Genomic DNA, 20,258 nt, shown 5'->3' on the forward strand with positions numbered 1-20,258 from the left:
ACCCCACCCCACCCCAACCCCAACCCCAACCCCAACCCCAACCCCAACCCCAACCCCAACCCCAACCCCAACCCCAACCCCAAAACCCTAACCAAACATTGACCCCAAAAAAATAAAAATATCTTTTTACTTTTATAAATTATTTGTTTCATAAATTTTTTGTTTTTTATTATAGAATATCTATTTATATCTATAATTTATAATTTTTGAATAATAAAAACTGATTTTTAAACTTTAATTAAAAAATATATAATAAAATATTAATAAATTCTAAAATAATTAAAATAATATAATTATAAAAATATTTACAAAAAATTAATATTAAAAATATTTAAAAATAAAAATTATATTATATAAAAAATAAATTTGTATTTTATATAAAAATTTATAAATATTTTTATATATTTAAAATAAAAATAAAAATATTTAATATTTATTTTCTACATTATATTATAAATATCTTATGTTTATTATAAAAAGCTTAAATGCACTTGTTATAATTTATTATGTTTAAAAACTTTCACATAATTAATTAGCTTCAATATCTTAAATAACTTTGTTTTATATTAAATCACTATTAGTTTCACAAACTATCATATTTAAATTATGCTACAATAGCTTACATCGACTCTCAAATATTTATTTGTAACTGATTTAAATATTTTTTATCTTGCCCTATGCCAAATTTAAAGTTTAATTTTTTTTATCTTAATTAACTACTTTTAATAAAATTCTACTCATATTTTGAAAATATTTTAAAATTTTTTTTTGGTATTATACAACTTTTATTTATAATAAGTTTTTTTGTAATTATTTTTAATTTACACTTTTATTCTTGAAAATAATGAAGTAATGAGTTTTAGTAATAGAAGGATTTTAAAATAATAATAAAATTAAAAATTAATTCTTATTTGTTATATTATAATTCTTCTAATAAGTAATTATTTATTATTTAATAACAATATATAATTATCACTTTTAACTATATTTTTTATAAAATTTTTATTAATTTTATAAATTAATAATATATTTAAATTATGATTGCTAAATTATATTAAATTTATGCGTTTTTTACATTAGTAAAATAAATTATTTTTTTACAGAAAATTATATAAAAAGTAAACCTAATGAACTAACAAAATATATAGTTTTATTTAAATAACGCTAGAATAAAATCAAACAAAGATATAATATATAAAATATCCTAAAATTATTTTTGTAAAAATAAAAAGTCTTAAAACAAAAATAATAAATAAAAGCAAAATTACAATTTATATTGAAAATAATATTAATACTCATAAATATTTAAATTAAATAAAATATAATTATTATTTATTAATTTAGAGTAATCTGTTTAAAAATTATAATAATTTTCGCTGCTAATAAATATTTTTTATAACATAACTTTATAAATTTAAATAAGAAATTTTTTAAATTATAAATTTGAAATATGAAGAAAATAGATAAAAAATCTTATATTATATTAAAAATAAATAAAAATTTATTCAATTATTTAAATTTTTTTTTTTTTTATTTATATTTTTTTCAATCATTATTCTAATTTATTTAGTACAAAATCAAAATAAATAAACTTTTTATTTAAAACGTCTATAATTTCTGCACCTTTTTTAATTAAATCCTCCACATTTTAATTTTGAATTAGAAAGGCTTCCTAAATAGTTTATTAATTTGACTCTTTATCTGGAACTATTTAACTAATTGTATATAATTATTGTAATTACTACTTTTTTTATTCTATGTTTAAAATGGGATCAAAATTTAAAACATTTTTATATTTTTAAATTTATTCAAGTTTATCAATTATATTATAAATTTCTTATTCAAATTTAAGAATTAATTCAATTTTAACTTTGGAATTGATGATTTATTATGAATAATTTAATTCACATTAATTTAAAAAACTAATAATATTCTAAACTATAAATATATATATATAATATATATATATATATATATATATATTTAATTATTTTTAAGTAAAAAATAAATATAAAACATTACTTTATTTTTAAATATCTTATCCCGGGTTTTGTTAAATAGCAATTTAATTTGTACAATTATTTAATATTTTTCTAATTTTTGTTTCTGATTTTTATATATATTCAATTAGAGATAAATTTATTTAATTTTATTCCTATTGATTTAATTTTTGTAATAACTCGGGTTCTCCAATAATATTTTCTAATTATTCTAATCTCTTTATTAATGCTTCCATTATTATTTATATTTTTAAAATCTAAAAAATTATTTATAAAAAATTAATTATTATATTTATTAATTTTTTTATATCTATGAATTATTATTTAAATTTATTTATATATTTTTTAAATTTTCAAGAACTAATATAAAAATAAAAAAAAATTAATTAATTATAAAATATATAAATAAACTAATATGCATTTGAATATTTTTTATATATATATTATTAAAAAACATAGTATTTTTACTTAGATGATTGAACATCAATTAAAAAAAATGCCTGAAGATTTTATAAAATAAGCATATAAATATTTATTACTATATTTCTTATTCTTATTTTATAAAATTATTTTTTATGAATTTTATTTTTAATAAAAATATAATATAATTAAATATTTTATGACTTTTATATTTTAATATAAATTCACTTTTATTTGTTTGCTATTGATAAGATATTTATAAAGTTTTATATTTTTTATAACATCATAAAAATTGATGTTGTCTACAATGTAAAAATAAATCAACATAAAATAAATGATATTTTTTCTTTTATAAATTCATTATTTTAAATTTATCTTATTTATCAAAACTTAAACTTAATTTATTTCATACGTAGGTTTATCTCTTAATTTGACTTCATTAAAATCTATTAAAAAAAAATTAATTTCATTATATATTTAAATTTTATTTTTTTAAAATTACCTAATCTTCTTTTTTTCTTCTTCTTTCAGCTGCAAAAACAAATACAGTTGTAGGATATTCTATTCACAAAAATAATTAAAAAAATATAAATTGTTTTTATATATTAAATCTAAAAAATATTTTTTAAAATTGATAAATTAAAATTTCAATAATCTATATTTTTATTTTTAAACTCTATATATATTATTACAAGCGAAAGTATATGCTGGTACAAAGAAGAGTGCACAATCTACACCCCATCTAACAAACCATGGTATATTAATCATTTTATTTTTGAAATATTTATTTATATAATATTTTCCTTAATTTATAATCAAATCAAATATAAATAATTAAATAAATTGATTAAATATAAAATAATATAATTTTATAAAATTAATTTATTATATTAATATCATATGAATTTTACTTTTAATTATTTTAGAGTAGTCCAAACCGAAATCCTCCTAAATACATAATTTTTATTAATAGATAAATTGTTTAAATTATTTAATATTTTTAGATATCTTTATAAAAATTCTTTATAATTTAAATAAAGTAAATTAAAATGATGTTTATTTACATAAAAACATTTATATATATAGAAACAATAAATTTTTAATAAATGCGTAAAAATAATGTTTTTTTACGCAATTAATATAGGCTTAATGGTAAATAAATGCAATTAAATGAATAAAAAAAACAATAATAAATTTATTATATAAATTCTATTATATATATTTATATATATATATATATATATATATATATATATATATATATATATATATATATATATATATATATATTTTTTTTAAAAAAAATTATTATTATTAATTAATAAAATATGTTTATAATTATAATTTCTTTATTATTCATATGACAATAATTAATATAAAAATATTTTATAAATTTTTTTTAAAATGTTTATCTTTTAATTTTTATAAGTACATTTTATTTAAGGATTATAAAAAATATAATATAATTAATATTTTTTTTAATTTATTAAAAAAATTATTTAAATTTTCTTTTATTTGCATATTATTTAAATTGATTAGAAATGTTTAAAAAAGATAAATAATAATATTTGTATTTATAACTATTTGTCCCTAAATAAAATTAGTAAATTTTGGTTTTTTGTGTTTAGAGAAATAACTTTTTGTTTAGAATTTTTGATAAAATTTTATGAAAACTATAATAATTTTTTTTTTATTTTTAAGAGTCTTTTTTATGTTGTTATTTTTATAAATATATTATTATTTATTTTATTTTAAATTTCATAATTGCAATTTACTTTACTTAAAAATATATATATTTAGTTTATAATTTTTTTTTTATTTAATAATTAAATAATATATAATGAATAATTATTTTTTTATTATCAATATTTCATAAAATATATTATTTTATTTATAAGATTTTCAATTTTTAATATTGTTTTTCCATTTAAAAGTTTTATTTAAAAATTAAGATTTACTATTATAATATTTAATAAAAAAATATTTTATTTCTCTATTTTTAAATAAAATAATTTTAAAAATTATTTTTAATTATTTTATTTGAAATAAAATATAATTATTTGTATTTATTTTATTTACTATAAAATGTAAATCGAATATAATAATATAAAGTTATAAAATAAAACTTATATTATATTTATTGAAATAATTATCAAAAATAAATTATTAAATAGATACTATAATATTTATTTTTAAATAAAATGACAGACAAAGACAATAAAAAAGATTTCAGTAATTATTAAAATAGTCCTATTTAAGATAAAAAGTGCACTGATGTAATTTGCTGTATAATATATTTACTATTCACTATTGCCTTTTTAGGAATAGCCGTATTTGCCTTTATGAACGGCAAACCTAATATATTAGCCTAACCATACGATATGAATCATCAAGCTTGTGGAATATCAGGAAATGAGGACTACAAATTTATATATTTCCCAAATCCTTCAAACATTAAGGAAAATGTTTGTATAGAAAGCTGTCCATAAAAAGATTAAAATTCTGTAAAATGCTTAAAAAATGATTTGTGTAAAGATGGATAGTTATAAAAAGGCTAAAATTTAAAAGTATTAATTTATGAATCTCGAGGAGTGTATAATAAAATATGTATTCCATATGATAAAGATTTCAGTAAAAAAGTATTAAATACAATAGATATAGACAAAATAGAAGCATTGGCTTCTGATTTAAGAAATACATGGATGATTTGTAGTTTATCTTCAATTATTGCAATTATAATTGGGTAAAATATTTTTAAATTTTAATTATAAAATAATTATATATGAAAAGTATACTATTTATGATTATAATAAGAATGTGTGCTGGAAGTGTGGTTTGGTTGTTTATTATTATTATATTTTCAAGTTTATTAACTCTTGGTATATTATTCTTATTTTAATATAGATAAAATACAAATCCAATTGATATGTAAATAAATAAAAAATATAAAAAATTAAAAAAATATTAAAAATATATATATATATTTATATATTTATATATTTTATTTTTATTTATATTTATATTTATATATTTTCATATATTAAGTTCAACTAGTAAATAAGCATAATAAGTTGCTGAAGCTATGAGTAAATTTAAAGATAAAAATTAATGTTTAGTTTTTAGTATAATCTTATTTAGTTTAGCCGGATTATTTTTTTTGTTTATATTATGCTCATGTAATAGAATTAAAATATGTACTTAAATTATAAAAGTAATATTTATATATTAATATATGTTAAAAATATAAATTATTTTCATATTTTAGGCTGCTGCTAGATTTATAATGGATAATCCAAGATTATTACTAGTTTCCTTAATTACATTTATTTTTAGTTTTATTTATTTCGCTTTCTGGTTCATCATTGCTATTTATTTATATTCATCAGGTGGAATTACTGATTAAGTAAAATTATTATAATTTTTAATAATTTTTTTTTAATAATATAGCCGGGATCCTTACCTTTTGGATAAGTTAAAATGACCAGGGAAATTCAAATTATGGGTTGCGTACATATATTTGCTTTATTTTGGAATGAAGCTTTTATTTCAGCCTCTATGTAGTTTATTATTATAGGAGCTGTGGCATATTGGTATTATTAAGTTCCTGAAGTAGATGACTCACATACAACAATGAGTGCTAAATCTTATTTTGCAAATCATTTAGGAACAGCTGCTTTAGGGTCATTTATTTTAGGTGTTATTTAATTTTTATAATTAATAGTTTAAATTATTGAAGTAATTTTTTTAAAAATAATTATATATATATATATTAAAAATTAAAATAGAATTAATTAAAATCTGGGGATGGGTCTGAAAATGTAGTAGTTAAATTTGTAATGAAATGCTTATAATGTTGTCTTGCTTGTTGTAATTAATGTGTTAAGAAAATCAACTAAAATGTATATGTAATATCTTTTGTTAAAGGAGAAAGCTTTTGTGATGCTGTATCTTCATATTTAGGTTTATTTGCTTCTAATCCACTTAGAATTTCATTAGTTTCTGGTTTCGGATACTTTTTTGAAATTCTAGGAAATTTTGCAATTTCAGGAATTACTTCATTAATTTGTTATTAGATAATAACTTAAACATCATATTATTAAGCAAGGGTCGAAAATCCATTAGCCCCTGTTTTTGTATTTAAATTTAAAGTTAAAAGTATATTGAAATATTTTTTTAAAGGTTATTGCAATCGTGAGTTTTTTTGTTGGAAGTTTTATTATGTCATTGTTCAGTGTTGTAGGAGAAACTATGATAGTTATTTATTGTATTTAGGATGCTGGAGGATCTAAAAAATCTCAAAATTGTCCTAAGGTTTGAAATTTTATTTAATTTTATATTTAATTAAAATATAAAGGAATTAGAAGATTTTATGGATAAAAATTGAGTTTTTTTATTAAATTTTTGACTAAAATTTTTATAATAATCATTTTTATAATATAAAAAAATAAATAACAAAAAATTTAAATATATTTAAATTTCTTATTTTTTTAAAAAAATAAAGTATACTTAATTAATATAAATTTATTAATTTAATCATATAAAAAAAGAAGAAAAAAAATAATATAAATAAAATATGATTTCCAAAAAGAAATAATTATCTGAAAATTATCTTCAAAAATTAAAAACAAGTTTAAGCCATCAAAAACAAATATAATTAAGTTAAAATACCTTAATAAATCCTAAAAATCCTACAATAAAGACCACAACTCAAAATAAATTACATAAATCTTATAACTCTTCCCTTTTATAAAAAACCCACAGTTAAATCCCATCATCAGCATAATTCTAACAAAAATTTTACTCATCCTCAAAACCTTATTTAAAATTAGCAAACGATAAATCATTGAAATCTTAAAAATCTGAAAAATAGGAAAAATTCAAAACTTTTAATGATTTTTAACAAAATAAAATGCGCATTATAGATTAAAGTAATACAAAAAAATAACAAAAGTTAGCACAAGAATATTAAAATAAAAGAATTCACAAAAATCAAATAATTTTAAAATGTATTAAAATTAAGAATTACTATCTGTATTAAGTTAATAAATAATTTTTGTAGGTATAATACACAGGAAAATGCTAACTAAAGATTAATAATGTAATCTTAAGTAAGTAATATTAAATAAATAGTACTGAAAGTGAAGACCTATCCAAATCTAAACTTTACTAATAATAGTAAATTTTAAAAATGGAATTTCCTTACATTGCCAGGGCTTTAAATGATGTTGGAGAAGATAGAATAACGAAGATATATAATAAATCTAAATTAATGAAAATTATAAGAATAAAAATTATCAAATTTCTGAAAAAAAGATTATGTAAATCAATTTGAATTATAAAGAGAATATTATACATTACGAATTAGAAACAAAAGAAAGAAATATTTAATATTTAATTAATTTCTTAATTAGAAGAATATATTATTTTGAAAAAAATAAACTTAATAACTCTCATGAAGAATCTATATATGAATAATTGGGTAATATAATTAGTTTTGTTTCTTCAAATAATAATATTGCAGTTTCTTATTATTTTACTCAGAAAAATAGACCGATTTCGATTTTTAATAAAAAATGTATTAACATTTAACCATTTTATACGCAAAAATAAAATAACACAATTAAATAAGTAGGATTAGAAGACTTTAACATTATTAAATGCATCGGACTTGGGGGGTTTAGCAGAGTTTATTTAGTTCAAAAGAAAGATAATGGAAAAATGTTTGCACTTAAATTAATAGATAAATGCTTTATTATTGAAAATAAAAAAGAAATAATTGTTTAGAATGAAAGAAATATAATGATAATTGTTTTACATCCTTTTTTACTTAAAGTTGAATATACTTTTGAAAGTAAAAGCTATTTAGGTTTCATCATGGAATATTGTGCAGGAGGGGAATTATTTTATCATTTAAGAAGAATTAAAAGAATGGACGAGGAAATGGCTAAATTTTACTTTGTAGAAATTTGCTTAGGAATAGATTATTTACATAAAAGGTTATTTTAAAATTAATTTAATTTTAAATTTTATTTTTAAAAAAGGCATATTATTTATAGAGATATAAAACCTGAAAATATTTTACTCGACATTGATGGGCATATTTGTATAGGTTAAATATTTTATTAAATAATGCCTTTAATTTTTAATTCTTTTTGAAAAATAGGTGATTTTGGTTTGTCAAAACCTGATATGGATAAAAACGAATTTGCTTATAGTTTTTGTGGTTCACCTGAATACATGGCTCCTGAAATGCTTTTGAAAGTTGGACATACATATACTGTTGATTATTATTGTTTAGGAGCTTTATTATATGAATTAGTATATATTTTTTATTAATATTTATTTTTCATATTCTAAATAAATAAAAAAAGGTAACTGGTTTACCTCCATATTATAATCATGATACGAATTAAATTTATTAAAGTATTTTAAATGAAGAGTTGGAATTTCCGAATCATACTTAATTATCCTTAGAGTTAAAAGATTTGTTGTAATAACTTTTAGCCAAGCATCCTTTGAATAGGTTAGGGGTCGTAAATGGAATTAGAGATATACTTAGCCATTAATGGTTCAAAAATATTAATATTGTTGATATTTTAGAAAAGAAAGTTGATCCTCCTTTAAAACCTAATATTTTAGGCTTTAATTTTGATGAAGAAGAGTTTTTGAATGGAGAATAAGAATTTAAAAATAAACTAATTAATTGTTAATTAGGCAATGATGAAAAAGAGTTGCCTATGATATTTAACAACTTTTATTTTGATGTAAATAAAGAAAGAATGAATAAAAAAAAAAATCAAGAAGAAAATAATTTAAATGGAATTAATTTAAAATAATAAAAAATGCAAGAATAAATAATATCGAATAAAAAAAATAATAATTATGTTTATTAATAAAATGCAAGTAATAAAAATAATTATAATAATATGAATTTAAATAAAAATAATTTAAATAATGTTAAAATTAATACTTAAAAATAAAAAACTGTTTAAAGTTAATAATAAATAAAAATTAATAAAATAAATTCAAATGATTATAATTTAATTTAAAAAAAACCTGCTAGTTTAAATAACTAAAATAAAAATTAAAAATTTGATAATAAAAATTTAAAGTTTAATTCGGATATGAAAATATTTACAAATAATTTTATAAATAGTAGTAAAAATATAAGTTAATTAAAAAAATAAAAACAGAGGAGGATAATGAAGAAAACAATAATTATTTTAATATTTCGAATCGATTATTAACTGATATAAATAGAAAGAATATCATAACTAATCCAAAAGCAAAAAAAATTAGTATAAATAAAGGGAAATAAATTATTTCTATATCTCATTAAAATTTAAAAACTAATAAAATATTATTTAATTTTAAATAAAAACAACTCCAATAATTGTATCAATATTAATAAAATGTTAAATAATATACTCCTTTAGCTTTTATTAAATAAGATGAATTATAAAAATTAAATAATAGGTTTTGATATTTTTTTAATAAAACTTTAGAATAATAAATAATTCAATCATTTAATATAAATAAATATATATTAAAAAAATAAAAGTATTCAAAAATTAATAATTTTTTTTTCTCTTATTAATTCAATTAACACAATAACTTATAAAATTCTTTAATTTTATCTAATAATTAAATTTTATAGGTTTTAAATATTAACTAACAAATAAAAAAAAAGTCATGCCAAAAGTAAAGTTTTTTCTATCGGCTAAATACTAATTAATTTCCAATAATATTCAGGTTCAGTTGCATTAGCATCGAACATAGCTATTACTTTATATCCGTTACGCATTACCCCATCAAGAGAACCTTCTTTAATTATATTTTTTTTTTATTAATCTACATAGCAATGATGATTCTGACAATGAATTGTAACATAAAAAGTAGGTTATCCCATTTAACTAATTTCACATTTTTCAATATTAGATTTAGTAATATCCCATATTTTAGTATATTTTGGTTTTATTTTCTATTTTTTTAAAAATATATTAATTATATTTGTAGAAATTTGAAATTTACTTATTATGCCCAAACATTCTAAACAGATTTAAAATATCCAGATGCTTCTCCTGTACAAGTTTTATCAATAACAATGAAGTCGTTACCTAAATGTGCTTCGTAAGCTCTAGTAAATACTGACTAAAATTTAAAAATATTTTATTTTTTTATTTTTATTTTTTACAATAATTGAAGTATCAATATCATTAACAGTAAACTCAGGATCAAATTTTCTTATAATTTCAATCGATTTTTAAATATTATCATCTTTACTTGTGTTTTCCTTGAAAAAAATATAGATTAAAAATATATATTTTAAATAATACCTTTAAAAAGTTAATATTACTAATGACTGATTTAAAGCTTGTCTTAACACTCTCATCGTAAGTTTATTTAACTTCCTTTACTTATCTTTTCAAACTTTCTTCTTATGCAACAGATTATTCGAAAATACCCAAATCTAAAATCACCCATTTTTTGCTTTATCCCGGTTTCATTCTTAAACCAAATAGATTGTAAATCGGAGTTATTTTTTTTTAAAGATTATAATTAAATTCTTTTTTCCAATCATCCCAATCCCAAAACCAAGATAATTCATAAGGATAAAAATATTCTTTTTAACTTTTAGTAAAATACGGAGGTCTAGAAAAAAGCCTTTCTTCCCCAATAATTTCATCCCATTCTCGTTTTTCACAAATACTATCATGTCTAAGGGCAAATTTATCAAACATTTTTGTGCAAGGTTTCAAATATTTAAATTCAGCCTAATGCCTATGCTTACCCAAAGAAACAATATTTGAGTATTTCCTAAAAGCTTCAGTAAATAAATCACGATAATAATCTGGCTAATCATCATGGTAATAAGGACTATCAGTTTATATTGTGGCCGGTAAATCTTCATAGTTTAATTTATACAATGATTTCATTTACTCAATATCAAATTTCATTTATTTATCATCTTATAAGAAAGGAATTCTTTTATAATTTATTTTTTCTTTTAATTCTTCATTTATAAAATGCTGTTTTTTATTTTTAAAAAATAAAATATATTAAATTTAGAATATACTTCTTTCAATTCCCACACTGTCATATATTCGAAGTATTCTAATTCTTTTTCTATATATTCTTCAGCTCTATTATAAAGAATCGGCAAATTTTAACTTCTTCCTTCCATATCCAATTAATAATTATGTATAGTTTAATACATTTCGTAATATTTATATCTAAATCTAAAATATTTTTTTTATTAAAAAAAATAAAATAAAAAGTTAATTATAAAATATTTACTATTTTCTATTAAATAGTTTGCATTTTATAGTATATAATTTTGCTAGCATTTTGTCTGTTGGAGTTTAATAATTATAATTAAGATATATGCATACGTCAACATCATCAATTTCTTCCCCATCTGTTTCTTCATCTTTTTTTTTTTATACATCATCATCATCATCTTTGTTCATTTCTTATTCAAATCTTTTTTCTACTTCTTCATCTTATTTTCTCATTTTGTCCATTTTTTTATTGTCCCTTTTTTTAACAAACTCCTCTTTAAAAACTTATGCTTTTTCTTTTAATTATGATCCCACATCAAAAATATTAATATTTTGATAAAAAAATTTAAATCTTTAGTATGCACTTCTTTATACCTTTTCAGTTTTCTTTTTCTCTTTAGAATAACGTGAAGAAGTACTTTTTGCTTTTTAATTTTATTAACTTGACTCAGTTTTTTATTCATTATTTTTTCCTTAATTTTATGTTGTCTTTTATTCATTATTTGAATTTTTAGGCTAATTACTTAATGAAAAATAATTTGCATTTTTCATAGAAAGAAGCATTCTATTATTGTATTTTATTGTCTAGTTTTTTTTACATTTTAATTTTTTTAAAAACTGGAAACATTACTTGCAATATTGATGAATTAATAAACTTAGAAATCATATTTTTATTATTTATTTCTTTTTGTACTTAGTATATTTTAGTTCTTGAAATTTCTATTTTTTATATAGATTAAGATATACAAAAGTAATAAATAATTATATTAAAAAAAGTATAAAATTAAATAGCTTATATAAAAATATAAAATAATATAAAAAATACATTTATTATAATTAACAATAAAAATATAATATTTTAATTTAATATTGTATATAATTAGTCTGAAGAGCCTTTTAAATTAAAATTATCAAATAATAAAAATCCATAGCTATTTAAAGGAATATATTCGCTAAAAGAACTTGTGATTTTGCTTAGAATTCATATTAAATAATTAATTAATCTAATTATAAATTATAAATATTTATTTTATTTATATTTTTAAAAAAAACATAATTTTAAATATCTCCACTTTTAGTAGTTGCTCTTAAAACATATGTATATGAAATTCTTACTTTTTAATTTCTTCTTTTTTTACACATATTTATAATATAAGATAAACAAATATAATTTTCATTTAAAAGAAATTAAAATCATTCATTTATCCAATCATTATCTATTAATTCAGTTTTAAATATTTTGTAATTTAGTTAATTTGTCTAAATTTATTATTTTGATATTATTTATTAAAAGCAATATCTTTTGTAAATATCTACAAAAATCATTCAATATAATAACTAAAATTAAATAAATATATAAAATAGTGTTTTGATATTTAATACCCGTTATATTTTTCATTTAAATCTTCTAAATTTCTAAATTAATAATTTCGAAATACACTTTTTATTATTATCAACTCTTAAGCAATTTAAAAAAGAATACCTTAATCTTATATTAATACTTTTTATCCACATAAAATAATTGAATATCAAACTCAGAATATATCATTAAATTTTTTTGAAAAAAGTATATTTTATAACTTTACATCCATCATTAAAATATACTTTTTTTATAAATGTTTTTTATTATTTGTGAATTTTTATATAATCATCTTTTTATGCAATCTCTAAATATTTTAGTTAATATATTTACTTTTATATAAATAATTTTTCTTAAAAGTAATTAATATAAAGTATTTTAATTATAAATATTTTTTTTAATTTTAAATTAATTAACTACTAATTTCTTTTTTTATATATTAATATTCACTTTTTCTTTTTTTTTATTGAGTAATTATATTTATTTTTGTAAAAATTTTAGAACTTTGATTTTAATCTAATATATTTTAATTTTTTGTATTTTTAACTAAATTAAATATATTAATTCTTTTTTGTATTTTAACAAAATTAAATATATTAATTTTTTATCTTAATTAAAAAAAATATCAATTTTATTATTTCTATAATAAAGATATCAAATATTGCTCATCTATAAAGTATTCAACATATTAATTTTAATAAATTAATGAAAAAAATAATTTATCATTTTTAATAAAAAAAATTCAAAAAAATTAATGATAATTTTTAATTAATTTATATTTTATTAAATATCATGAAATAAAAAAATATATTATAAATTTTATAATATATATATATAAATATAATTCTAGCATTTTATTTTTAATTATTATTTATGAAAAAAATATCAAATATCTATTTTCTTTAAAAAAAATTCTTAAATATTTTATGCTTTTAATATCATATAATTATTAAATAAATAAATAATAGATATTTTATATTTTTTTAAAATTAATATTCAATCATCATGACGTTTATTATTTTTTTATTTTTTCCAATCAGTTAGTTCTTCAATTAAAGCTTCGGATGGCGAAATATTATATCTTTGTAAAATTTTCTAAATATTATAATTTATTTTTAATAAGTTAATATAAAAAATATTTATATATTTTTTTATTCAAACCTATACTTATCCAGCATCTGAAGTTTCATGTTCTACATCTTCTACAAACTTAGATGTTTGACTAAGCTTTTCTAATAATTTCTTCATTTACTTTTCTTTATTTATAAAATAATATATTTTTAAATAAAAATTTAATACATTCTTCTTATGTGAAATATAATTTTTCTTTTGATTTATGTTATTTATTTAACCAATCGTCTTCATGTTTGGAAAATTAATATTTAGGAATAAGTCTTAAAGATTATTAAAGCTAAACTTATTTCAATAATGTTCTAATCATTAACTATTTTTTTTATTTATAAAATAATTAAAATTAATAATATTTTTTTTTTCCTTTTTTATATTATAATAAAAAAAATATAGTTAAATAATATATATATATATATATAAATTATACAAACATCAGATAATTTATTCATTACTTATATTTATCAATTATTTTTATAACTCCTCAAAATAATATATTAACCTACAAAATAAAGTTTGAAAAGTACATAGTCTATAGCAAATTAATTAAAAGTTATAAATATTTCTAATAAATTAATATATTTTTAATTATTATTGATTAAAATATATAAACTAATAAATAATTAATAATTATTTACTTTTTATTTTTACAATTAATTTTTTTTATAATTCTAAAAATGATAGAATAAATATATATCTCTTATTTACTTTATTATGTTGAATTATAGCTTTTTTCATTTTTTAATCACATATTTACTTAATTGGTAAATTTTTTAAACAAAAGTATATAAATTATAAATTTAAATTAATTTTAAAAAACTTTTTAATTTCTATTTAAAATCATATATATATTTTTTTTAAATAGAATATATTTATAAAAAATAATTTAATTTTTTATAAAAACAAATATTAGATATTTATTTTTATATTGGCGCGAATCTATAACATAATATTATAAACATCCGCTTTTCACATATATTTTAAATATAATTTAAGTAAAATATATAGCAAATCAAATAATAAATATAAATTAATAAGGAATTATTATTAAAATAATAAAAAATATGGAATATATTGACGAATATTATGAGGAAGAATTTTTAGATTATATTGAAGAAGTTCAACCAGAAGATGAGTAAGACATTGATTTCGAAGACAAAGACTTAGAAAATTTAACAAACAAAAAATATAGACGCCCAGAAGTCGATAGTTTAAAAATAAACAATTACAACGACATTCATTTTATGCTTTTAGATACTGATTATTACGTAATAAACCAAGGCGAATCAATAAAAACAGGCGAAAAAGTCGAAGATGTTCCCAAAGCACCCATAATCCGTCTATATGGAGTAACAAAAGACCAAAATAGCATAATGATTCATGTAAAAGGGAAAGACCCATATTTATATATATAAATTCCAAAAAACATTTTAGTAAATGAAATGCTATTAGAAAATTTAAAAAATGAATTAAATAAATAATCTATAAATATGAGAAGTGTTAAAAGTAAATACTTTATAAAAAAAATAGAAATAACTGAAGGAGAATCCATTAAAAATTTCAAAGGAAAAGATTATGAGATAGAAACTTTTTTAAAAATTTATACTTTTTTGCCTGCTCATGTATCTACTTTAAGAGGAATTTTTGAAAAAGGATTTCATTTCGAATCTATTTAATTTCCAAGAACATCTTTTGAGTCAAATATGCCGTTTTCTTTAAGATTTATGATTGATAAAGATATTGTGGGCATGGGTTGGATTAATTTAAAGAAAAATATGTTCGAAATAAGATCTATTGATAAACATAAATCGAGATGCTAGATAGAAATTGATATTCATTAAGATAATTTGGAGGCTATGGATATTAATTTACCTGAATGTATAGAAATTGCGCCTTTGAGAATTTTCAGTTTTGATATTGAGTGTTAAGCAAAAGATGGAGGATTTCCTAATGCATAAAAGTAAAAATTTTTATTGATTGAAAAAAAATAAAAAATTTAGGGATCCTATTATTTAAATATCTACAGTTTTAAAAATACATGATTAATAAGATGATTTGGTTAAAACAGTGTTTACTATAGGGTCTTGTTCTAATATTCCAGGATGTATAGTTAAATCTTATGAAAAAGAAGAAGATTTATTAAAAGAATGGGAAATTTTTATGTAGTTTGTTGATCCGGATATTTATTTAGGCTATAATATTATTAATTTCGATTTTCCTTATATTTTCGACAGAGCGAAAAAATTAAATGTTAATAAAGGAAAGTAAAAAAATATTAATATTAATTTTTATTTATTATTATATAAACATATAGATTTGGTTATATGGGAAGAATAAAAACCACAATAAGCAAAATAAAAGATGGAAAATTTTAATCAAAAGCAATGGGATTAAGAGAAGTAAAATAAAAAATAAAGAAAAAAAAACATAACAAAAAATATAGACCAAAGAAATAAATTTCGAAGGTAGAATTTAATTAGATATGTTTATCCATATGTAAAAAGAATAAAAGTTAAGTTCATATAGTTTAAATACAGTGTCTTACCATTTTCTAAATGAGCAAAAAGAAGACGTTCACCATACCCAAATATCTGTCTTGCAAGAAGGGAATTCCGAAACCCGTAAAAGATTAGCGATTTATTGTTTAAAAGACTCCTAATTACCTTTAAAACTAATGTAAAAATTAATGTGTATTTATAATTATACTGAAATGGCAAGAGTTACAGGAGTTCCCATAAATTATTTATTTGTAAGAGGTTAGTAAATAAAAGTAGCCAGTTAATTATATAGAAAAGCTAAATTATGTAAAATGTTCATTCCAACAGAGAGGTCTAAAGGATAAGGTGATAAATTCGAAGGAGCTTTTGTATTAGAACCAAAAAGAGGATTTTATTCAAAACCAATTGCAACTTTGGATTTTGCTTCTCTTTATCCTTCCATCATGATGGCTCATAATTTATGCTATAGTACATTAATAACTAGAGGTAAATATAAATACGAAAAATATATTAAAAAAAAAAATTAAAGATATTACTTTAAAAATGAATAAGGATGATTATACAGCAACTCCAAATGGTGATTATTTCGTGAAACCACATATAAGGAAAGGAATTCTTCCTGAGATTTTAAAAGAACTTTTAAATGCAAGGAAGAAAGCCAAAAACGACTTAACTTAAGAAACCGATCCCTTAAAAAAAGCGGTTTTAGATGGGAGATAATTGGCTTTGAAAATTTCAGCAAATTCAGTTTATGGATTCACTGGGGCTTAATTGGGTTAACTTCCATGTTTGTAAATATCTTCATCCGTCACTTCATTTGGAAGAAATATGATTGAAGGTACAAGAGATTTTGTATTAGAACATTTTAGTAAGAAAAATGGTTATGAATATGATTCGGATGTTATTTATGGAGATACTGATTCTGTTATGGTTTAATTTGGTGTTCCGACTATTTAAGAAGCTATGAATTTGGGAAAAGAAGCGGCGTCATTAATCACGAAAAAACTTTTTATAAATCCAATTAAGTTGGAGTTTGAAAAAGTTTATTGTCCATATTTACTTATTAATAAAAAAAGATATGCTGGGCTTTATTTCACTAAGCCAGATAAATATGATAAAATAGATACGAAAGGAATGGAAAATGTTAGAAGAGATAATTGCTAGATGATTAGGGATATTATGAATAATTGTCTTAAGTATGTTTTGGTGGAATTTAATAATAATGGGGTAGAAAAAGCTATTGAATATATAAAAGGAATGGTTTCAGATTTATATTAAAATAAAATTGATATTTCTAAATTAGTTATTACTAAATCGTTAACAAAAAAAGCTTAAGAAGGTGATGATGAAGATGATGAAAATGAGAAAAAAACAAAGTATTTTTTTATTCATTTTTTTATTTTTTTTAAATATAAAAATATTATAGTAAAGCAAATCTAAGTAAAGATTAATATAAATCTAAATAAGCTCATGTTGAATTAGCAAAAAAAATGGCTTTAAGAGATGCAGGAAGTGCTCCTAGTATTGGCGATAGAATTCCTTTTGTTATAATTGCAGGTTCTAAAAATGCAAAGAATTATGAAAAAGTTGAAGATCCTATATATGTGGTTAACCATGACATTCCTTTAGACTATGATTATTATATAGAAAAATAAATAAAAAAACCATTAATTAGAATATTTGAACATATAATGAAAAATCCAGATACTTTATTTCAAGGAGAACATACAAAAATAAGATATTAGCCAAAATTAAATGCTGGACTAGGCTTAGGAAAATTTGTTGTTAAAAAAGAAACATGCCTTTACTGCAAATGTCAAGTTCCTAATAAAGAAGCTTTATGCTAAAATTGTGTAGGGAAAAATAATAATAGGATTGTAGAAATATATACTGAAAAGTTAATTATGCATTAGAGTATTGAATATTAGTTTAACTAACTTTGGACAGAATGTTAGAGATGTTAAGGAAGTTTACATGATGATGTTATTTGTCAAAATAGAGACTGTCCTATTTATTATAAAAGAACAAAAACTTAAGGCGATTTAATGAGATCTTAGGAAATTATTAATAGATTCTAGAATTGGTGATTATTTAAAAAAAAAAAAATTAAAATTAATTATATGATTTGTAAGTATAAAAATTATTAATTATTTATAAACCAATAATTTATTCTAAAAATTTAAGAACTTTATTGAAAAAATTAATAATTTTTATATAAATATTATGTTTTATTTAAAATAAAAAAAAATTGTTAAATTAAATGCAAATATATGATTTTTTAATCTTAAATAAAAATAACTTTAATAAACTAATAAACTTATTTTAAATATATTCTTCAATTTATTATTTATACACATAACATTATATTTTTATTAATTATAAAAATTATTTAAAATATATTTTATATTAAATTTAATTTTATTAAAAAATTAATATTAGATAAATCATATTCAAAGTTCACATTTTCTTTAAAAAAGTATTTTAAATTAATAAATTAAAAAGTAATAAATATATATAATGTAAGCAGCAAAAGAAATACAATCAAAAATATAAAGCAAATAAAAATAATTTTTGCAGTTTCAAACCAATGAACATAGGCATGAATATTAAGTGCAAGGTTTAAACATAAAAAATTAAAATAATTAGATATAAAAAATCAATACAAATAATAATAGTAACAATAATAGAAGCAAGAAATCTAATTTCTAACAGCTCAGATGGTTCAGATCCTTTTGTTAAAATAACAGTAGCAAATCTAACCTCTTAAGTAACTGATATGAAAAGCAATGCAAACACAGTAGTATTTAACTAATCATTTACATTTAAAGATTTAAAATTAAATAAAATCGAATTTGAAAATTAGGAAATATTAATTTAAGTTTTTGATTAAAATCCTTTTAAATAAAACGAATTAGTAGGTCAGCAATCTATAGGAATTTCGACTCTTTATAAATCTAACAACCACGAATTTTTTAAAGTTTGGCTTCCTTTAATAAATCCATAATATGGAATATAATCTAGAGGAGCTTTACTTATATCTTGTTATATTATAGGAGTGTCTGACAGACCTCCGGTACATGATATAAATGAGTACAATGAAAATAATGATGTGTTTTTTTTTAATAATATCCCTGATGAATAATTAACTAATGAATAACTTTAATTAAAATAAAATTTAAAAAAAGGAGTTGTTTCTCTTCCTAAACCTGAAATTATTAACGATAAACTTTAATTTTTAGTATCTATTGTAAGAGGAGAAGATTTTCCGATTCTTTAATATTCATCATGTGATTCGTATATATTTAAAAAAATTAATTATTATTTTTACTTATTTTTTTTTAATACAGATTTATTTCTTGTAGAGTAGGAAGTAATGTATTAATAACTTAAGTAGTAAAGAATTCTCAAAAGCCAAGCTATCAAGCCAGAATGGTTTTCCCTATTTATTTTCCAGTTTTTAATGATAGAATTGTTATGAGAGTTTGGGATAAAGTATATAAATATTGTATTTTTTAATTTTATTTTAATATTTTTTATAAAAAAGAGAAAATTTGTATCTGATACATTCATT

The 20,258-nt window shown here is 18.3% G+C and overlaps 6 protein-coding genes across 6 annotated transcripts, besides 16 other annotated features; 3 read left to right on the plus strand and 3 right to left on the minus strand. All coding sequences in view use genetic code 6, as the record gives it.

The window, feature by feature from the left end:
* Positions 1–83: a microsatellite.
* Positions 84–134: 51 nt separating this feature from the next.
* Positions 135–165: a microsatellite.
* Positions 166–272: 107 nt separating this feature from the next.
* Positions 273–349: a microsatellite.
* Positions 333–385: a microsatellite.
* A 1,554-nt stretch (positions 386–1,939) lies between these two features.
* Positions 1,940–1,983: a microsatellite.
* A 294-nt stretch (positions 1,984–2,277) lies between these two features.
* Positions 2,278–2,335: a microsatellite.
* A 319-nt stretch (positions 2,336–2,654) lies between these two features.
* IMG5_161050 (hypothetical protein) lies at positions 2,655–3,240 on the minus strand. The gene is made up of 3 exons (XM_004030377.1): positions 3,113–3,240; positions 2,923–2,981; positions 2,655–2,866 (listed from the first exon to the last, which is right to left on the minus strand). The coding sequence occupies exons 1-3, from the start codon at positions 3,186–3,188 to the stop codon at positions 2,804–2,806; spliced, it is 198 nt and encodes a 65-aa protein (XP_004030425.1). The 5' UTR covers positions 3,189–3,240; the 3' UTR covers positions 2,655–2,803.
* A 369-nt stretch (positions 3,241–3,609) lies between these two features.
* Positions 3,610–3,709: a microsatellite.
* Positions 3,634–3,710: a microsatellite.
* A 911-nt stretch (positions 3,711–4,621) lies between these two features.
* IMG5_161060 (protein kinase domain protein) lies at positions 4,622–9,626 on the plus strand (the record flags this gene model as incomplete). The annotated part of the gene is made up of 10 exons (XM_004030378.1): positions 4,622–5,163; positions 5,235–5,348; positions 5,466–5,823; positions 5,868–6,155; positions 6,206–6,553; positions 6,600–6,731; positions 7,704–8,529; positions 8,584–8,738; positions 8,792–9,323; positions 9,577–9,626. The coding sequence occupies 10 exons, from the start codon at positions 4,622–4,624 to the stop codon at positions 9,624–9,626; spliced, it is 3,345 nt and encodes a 1,114-aa protein (XP_004030426.1).
* Positions 5,357–5,395: a microsatellite.
* Positions 5,391–5,449: a microsatellite.
* Positions 5,391–5,453: a microsatellite.
* Positions 9,326–9,375: a microsatellite.
* Positions 9,627–10,110: 484 nt separating the features above from the next.
* On the minus strand, positions 10,111–11,944 carry IMG5_161070 (hypothetical protein; the record flags this gene model as incomplete). Its single annotated transcript, XM_004030379.1, has 6 exons — positions 10,111–10,401; positions 10,452–10,571; positions 10,615–10,713; positions 10,757–11,449; positions 11,497–11,659; positions 11,718–11,944. 6 exons carry the CDS (start codon positions 11,942–11,944, stop codon positions 10,111–10,113), a joined length of 1,593 nt encoding a protein of 530 aa, XP_004030427.1.
* Positions 11,937–11,966: a microsatellite.
* A 1,613-nt stretch (positions 11,967–13,579) lies between these two features.
* Positions 13,580–13,667: a microsatellite.
* Positions 13,592–13,667: a microsatellite.
* Positions 13,610–13,685: a microsatellite.
* A 372-nt stretch (positions 13,686–14,057) lies between these two features.
* Positions 14,058–14,625, minus strand: IMG5_161080 (hypothetical protein; the record flags this gene model as incomplete). Its single annotated transcript, XM_004030380.1, has 4 exons — positions 14,058–14,156; positions 14,223–14,317; positions 14,361–14,505; positions 14,620–14,625. The coding sequence occupies 4 exons, from the start codon at positions 14,623–14,625 to the stop codon at positions 14,058–14,060; spliced, it is 345 nt and encodes a 114-aa protein (XP_004030428.1).
* A 628-nt stretch (positions 14,626–15,253) lies between these two features.
* On the plus strand, positions 15,254–18,778 carry IMG5_161090 (hypothetical protein; the record flags this gene model as incomplete). The annotated part of the gene is made up of 6 exons (XM_004030381.1): positions 15,254–16,149; positions 16,190–16,453; positions 16,504–16,588; positions 16,633–17,173; positions 17,217–18,063; positions 18,129–18,778. 6 exons carry the CDS (start codon positions 15,254–15,256, stop codon positions 18,772–18,774), a joined length of 3,279 nt encoding a protein of 1,092 aa, XP_004030429.1. The 3' UTR covers positions 18,775–18,778.
* Positions 18,779–18,807: 29 nt separating this feature from the next.
* Positions 18,808–20,165, plus strand: IMG5_161100 (hypothetical protein; the record flags this gene model as incomplete). The annotated part of the gene is made up of 3 exons (XM_004030382.1): positions 18,808–18,814; positions 19,363–19,974; positions 20,035–20,165. 3 exons carry the CDS (start codon positions 18,808–18,810, stop codon positions 20,163–20,165), a joined length of 750 nt encoding a protein of 249 aa, XP_004030430.1.
* Positions 20,166–20,258: the final 93 nt, after the last annotated feature.

The sequence above is a fragment of the Ichthyophthirius multifiliis genome, assembly GCF_000220395.1.
Source record: "Ichthyophthirius multifiliis unplaced genomic scaffold scaff_1120509251213, whole genome shotgun sequence".
Taxonomy (NCBI): Eukaryota; Ciliophora; class Oligohymenophorea; order Hymenostomatida; genus Ichthyophthirius; species Ichthyophthirius multifiliis.